A 6,067-nucleotide genomic window follows, 5' to 3' on the forward strand; every position below is an offset into this window, starting at 1 on the left:
ATCTTAATCTAATGCCTGAGGATTTGCCCTGTACTGTTAACTGTCTACGCCCAGCAGATTTAGCCAGACATGAAGACAATACTGTGTTATTGTCTCAAGTGTCGGGTTAAGGAAGTTTACGAAACAATGGATTCGCTCATACCTTTGATTTGACCTCTGCTTAAATTCCCCCTTGTGACAAAGATCCAAAGCCAAAGATCTTTTTTTTTCCTCCAGCTTTTCAGGACACACAGCTGACAAAACTCTGGCACTATAAACCAATAACCCATCAGGTTTGTTACCACCTCATCCTGCCACCTGCATTAGATGCATTTGACTTAAAATCCCTTGACACGAAGGATAAGGGGCCAGATTTCTCATCATTGGAACCTTGCCAGCTTTAATTAGTCTGACTGGCCTTAAAAGGTTGTCTTTATTTGGCCAATGTCATGGGGTTAAGGAGCTGTTTGACCCTGGTGGTTAAAAGAAATGAGCTACACTATGGAGATAGTGATGGACAGAAACTATTCAGTACCATTACTCTTCCTTTATCCAATTAAGACTTCTGTCTCAACAACATCAGTCAATAAAAACGCAATATTAGTTATAGAGGGATCACCAAAGTTAGTTGGTGAAGTGGAATTAATGTAAACTTCCGAGCAAACTTTTAAGATTTTGGTAGCAGCACTGCAGAAAAAGTGTGGACATCGACACAGTCACTCGGCTTCATCTTCTCAGGGCCATCCATGTCTGCAGGGAGTTTCACGGAAATCCATTTAGTAGTATTTCTGTCTGAACCAAAGTGATCCCGAGAGCCACACCACACTAAAAATACAAAGTAAAAATCTCTTTTTTGTGGAAAAAAAACAAAAAACCCCAGAAGTGTGCTGACAAACATATGAACTATCCACTCCTTCGTTGTTACAGGACGACAGGCACACATTTAAAAGGCCTCATTAGTGCACTTCTTACCTCTATCTTCTTGTCTCAAGTGGACGCAGACTAATGGGCAGCCTTTTCACAGACTTGGCCGAAGCGCGGCACGGGATCAACAGGAAACTGAAGCCTCATGGGAATTTCATTATCACAGGACTCTTGCTATGCTATACTCTTTCATTGCCAGACAATTAGGGTCATCTCATTACAGCTCACACTGTACGTGTAAATGAAGTAGGGGGATTTTATACGTGCTGCCTCCCAGGAGCATGAACTGGATTGCTCATCACCATTTTCCCTGAATCAGTTTGACATACAACACGACCTAATTAGCCCCTGCACTGCTAACAATGTAGACAAACGGCAGCTTGCTGAGGTAAACAAAATTTGTCCTGGATAACATTTTGCACACGATACAGGCGAGTCAGCAAAACACTATTTTTTAAATGATTGGTTATTTATATCGCTGAACAGGCATGGAAGTGTAGAAGGCTATAAAAGTATTTTTTTTGGATGTCCAACAAAAAAGGGACAGATTAACACAGTTTACTGAGCTGCGCATTATATTGTATATGGCCGCTGAGGCCACACAGTGCTGTGTAACTTACATTCTTGAAGCCACGGTAAAGGATCTGTAGTTCCTTGCGGGAGAAACGCGTCTGAGCTTCAAGCTGCTGCAGGCCCTCGGGGCGATGGCGGACCGTAGACAGTTCAAGCTCATCCTCAACGCTGTCTGGAGAGGAAGAGGAGGAGGAGGAATAAGGTCAGCTATGAAGAGGTTTGTTGGAAATGTGCATCTCTGAGGCTGGGGTTTGACACATCACATTAAAAGGCCTTCATCCAAAATGTCACATTTTGCCAGAACATGGCTAAAAATTCTACTTGACCTTCCCAATAAAAACAAACCAGTTCATTAAATTAGGTCCTTTTGTTTTTCATATGCTGCTAGACAATACACGCCTGAATGGCCTCTTCTCCTCAACACCAAACAGCAGAGGGTAATTAGTGTTGGCGAGACCTCAAGAACAAAGTCCTGGTGACACACAGCCTCTTCGTGACAGAGGGCAGTTGGATCCTGTGAAGCTTTTTTTTTTTTAATGGGGCCTGTAACAAGAACAGCTGCCATCAGTGTGACCACACCGTCCTCTAAGAGCAGCGTTTGACTTGTCTTGCTGGCACAGGACCTCTCATGTACCTGAAGTGTGACACAGAGTCTAAATGCCTTAGGGTCTTATTGTGGTTTGAAGCCAAATTATATTTATAAATTAATTTTTAAATCAGACCGCAATTAACCAGCTGCTATGAAGCTAATGCTTTGCATTCATAGGTTATGTACAGTAAAATAGCTGTTTGACCACAGTGGTAAAGACATGTTTATCTACCGGATTTAATATCAGTCATACAATATACAACACGAATAAACAAGGTGTTCACCAAATGAATGTGATAAAAATAAGCACATACAGTTAATGGAGGAAGTTCAAAATACTTCATCAAGGCATAGTGGACACAGACAAATACTCAGGTCAAAAATGCTGTTCACCTTCGCAACGACAAGAGCAAATGTTGTGTGAGATGCTCACGACTCATGCATATGACTACATCCTATATTTATCGTGTCCCTCCCATACAGGGAAATGCAACAGAGAGGAAGAGCAGAGATAGTATGTTTGAGAAGAACCAAAGAAAAAGAAGTGTCACAGAAAGAGACAAGAGTGAGTATGAGAGCCTTGGAAGAGCCACTTGCTTTGATTACTGGAGGATGGCTTTTTGGATGTGGAGCATGGAAAGAGCCTCATGAGTCGAGCTCTCACCCCGCGCTTGTGGGCAATCTGAGGGTAACCTGAGAAATACAGCATTAGGTTTGACCCATGATGACTAACTGGACATGCAAGAGTGTTTTTTTTTCTACAGAAACATTTAATTTACACATACTACCTCATATATTTGGTTCCTCAGGACAACAACACAGTACTTTACTATGTAGCCCATTTGCATCAACTGCTTTGCTGTTATTTTTGTATTCATGCTACGTTAAAATAAACCAGTCAACAACTGATGGATAGTAGCTCAAAAATAAGCACTGCAGAGTTTTACTCGAGCTACTGAAAAAAAGGAATGGGTGACAAACATAAAAAAAAAACTAACTGCTAACACACAAATTAATGACGTTAATTCCAACTAAAGTTAACAAGTTAAGGTTTGAATTAACTTCAAAGGTGTATTTTTCGTAGGTTTGTCAACAAACACAATGACATGGCCGGTGTTTCAGCAGGCAATGTTTCCCAAGTTCATTATCACTTCAAGTCATGAAAAAGAAGTGCACTGGGTTACATGACTTATTAACAAGTCTCCTGACACACTGTAGGTCAGCAGTGCGACTGACGGGCTCTGAATGTGATATGGTGACTGTGTGACCTCATGACACTGTATACTTTAATATTTCATCAGGTGTCACGACTTTGAACACACAGTCAAACGAAACAGTCTTTTTTTTACCATCACTGCCATAAAGGGGCTTCATGATGTACGCGTTGCCTTCTTCTTCTGGTATGATCTGCATGTAGCACGGCTGTGAGGTATGAAAGCCATGAAGCAAAAGGCTTCAAATGCTTGATTAACAGCACACAATTCCACTTCCCCTCATGCTCCTGGCTATTCTAAAACATGTAGTGTAATTTGACGGCAGTGGCAGGCGTTCAGAGGAACCACCGCATGCTGAAAACCGCTTGTCAATCACATCTGGGCTAATTCAAAATGCTGAGAGTGCAGGTAAAAAAATAATTGCAGAGTTTGAAACAAGCAAACCTTTAAACGCCAATGGGGGTTGTAAGAGGACTCTATAAACCCGGGCTATAAAGAGAAGTGGTTACCATTACATCATAGAATAGAGACGGTTTTAAAAAGGCCTCATTAATCTGCACCTTCGTCTGGCAACACTACAGCGGTCCAGCAGAAAAGCTGGCTGTGAGTGCGAACGGCTCAGCAAGAGAAAGATTATACGTGAGAATCTTGAGTTTGCACGATCAGGTGGGAAAACAATCAGTCACCATTTGCAATAATAATGCTGACATGACATTAGTTTATAGCAGACACAAGCTGTGTAAAATTAACTGTATATATATATATTTTTTAAGTGCTGTTGTATGTGGTATTGACACACACCAACTGAACAGGGCATCTAACTCTTTTATTGACCTGCCTGGAAGCAAGATAATTGCTCTTATTGACCATATGGCTGCCAGCAGGGACAGAGGGAAAAACTAATGACAGCCATTTAACAAATACCTCACCTCACTGAAGTCTAAGATACTGTATCTTAACAATATGTTTGCCATTTTACTGCTTCTACTTCTCACAGATAGTAAGTCATTTTTGGCTGAATGCAAAGGTTTGTAAACTGTCACCACACGTTGGTATGTGTGACACACATTTACCAAATGAGGCCACAGCAGACCTGTGTCCCAATGAGAATTTTTAAACCCAAAACACATGTTTTAACTTCCTCATGCACAACTCCCTGATTTTAAATCTGCACGGCGGCATACTTGCCAAGGTCAGTGTTGATAAAGTGTCAATATCTAATACAACCACACAACAAAAAAAACAGTATTATTTCCTAAATTCTCAGTTTGAGGAAGAGGGCAGCTTGGCCATCCTCGTCCTAAAACACAATCGCTTGTTTCAAACTCTTCAAATATCTAAAGTACAAATCTGCTATGATCTGCTCTCATTCTTTTTCACCCTCACAGCATCTATTGCTGTTTATTGCAGCACAGACAGGGAACAGTTGGTTAAAGGTTCTTGGCTCAGACGTGGCAAAACACGGTTGACTCTGTCTGTCTTGCTGTCAGCCTGAGGTCAGCTCTTATCACCTTCTGTAATGAAACAATAACTTAAGAGATTTAGACAACGACGGGGCTCAGGAAAGCTCTCATCTGTCTGGCACACACCTGGGCTTAGAGGGAACACCTCCAGATGTTGCTTTTGTTACCAAGATATATTAGTCTCGACAGCAAGCTGGCTTTATTTATCGGTGTTACTGTACTACTGAGACATTCACATGAGCTCAAGGACAGAGGAGTGAGCCTCAGTGGATTTTCCAGCAATATGAGTTTGTGATGTTGTGCATACACTGGATGATAGAGCTGAATCAAACAATCTGTTACTGTTACTAAGAGAATTGAAAGCATGACAGTTGGTAAAAAGCTTAACGAACATGTCAGCTATAAGAGTTATTTCTAACGTGGAATAAAAACAAAAACAGTGAGTGACGTGATGCTAATGGAGCAGGAAAAGAGCATGTGGTCATGTCTGTCTGATTAATGTTGCCCTTTATCAGACTCAGAATCAGAATACTTTATTAATCCCAGGGGGGAAATTGTTTACCACAAAGATCAACATTTACAATTTTCTTGGGAGTGAATTATGTGTGGGCCACACGGTGGAGCACATGGCTAGTGATGTTGTCTTGCATGCAGAAGTTAATCGGACATTCTATGGTTGCTCGTCTCTGCAATGGACTGGTGACCTGTCCACTGTGTAAGCCGCCTTTTTCTTTGTCAGGTAGGATTGGCTTCAGCTGTCATTTACCTCAAAGGCATAATGTGTTGTTGTTGTCCTGAAGAATCAAGAATAAAAAGCAGGAGGATTCAGCAACGCCTTGACACTTTACAAGTTACAGATTTGTGCAAACACAAGAAATAGCCATGCCGTACTTTTGCCTTCTTTGAAAAAAAAAAAAAACACAAATAAATAAATCTTGTTGAGTGACAGAGTGATAATGGCAGGCTGTAGCTGAAGGAACAGTTCATCAGAAATGCAATTTATTGCCACGTCGGAGTAACAAAGCAGACTTGGCTATTTTGCCCAGCAGCAACATAAGAGAATGAAACCCTGTGAGGGTTACAAACAAAGAAAAACACCTCAGCAAAACAGAATCACCAAGGAGAGTGCTCGCAGCTTTGTAGTCAACAAAAATGGTCTACTACAATGATATCTTCTTGATCAGTGACCTGACCAAGCCAAAAAGGTTAAGTCAAGCTAAAGGGCACTAAATCAATGGGATCCATTCCATGATTGTACATGAACATGTACAATCATGGAATGTCTTCCGTTGACCACACGCGTGGCTGTTTGAAATCAATAAATC

At 41.2% G+C, this 6,067-nt stretch overlaps 1 protein-coding gene across 10 annotated transcripts in view; it reads right to left on the bottom strand.

Annotated features, from left to right (window-relative positions):
• The window catches only part of kcnip4a (potassium voltage-gated channel interacting protein 4a), a 123,835-nt gene that overhangs the window by 7,801 nt on the left and 109,967 nt on the right, over positions 1-6,067 (bottom strand). For 9 of the 10 annotated variants that reach the window (XR_009239884.1, XR_009239889.1, XR_009239885.1 and 6 more), the window contains one exon: positions 1,524-1,648. Coding sequence is in view for 3 of the 10 variants with exons in the window: in XM_058624281.1 (XP_058480264.1) it covers positions 1,524-1,648 (125 nt within the window). In the remaining 7 variants the exon portion in view is untranslated. Of the gene's footprint in view, positions 1-1,523; positions 1,649-2,662; positions 2,759-6,067 lie in introns of all 10 variants that reach the window. The other variant, XM_058624280.1, reaches the window with a different exon arrangement.

Source organism: Solea solea, chromosome 3 (assembly GCF_958295425.1).
Source record: "Solea solea chromosome 3, fSolSol10.1, whole genome shotgun sequence".
Classification (NCBI taxonomy): domain Eukaryota; kingdom Metazoa; phylum Chordata; class Actinopteri; order Pleuronectiformes; family Soleidae; genus Solea; species Solea solea.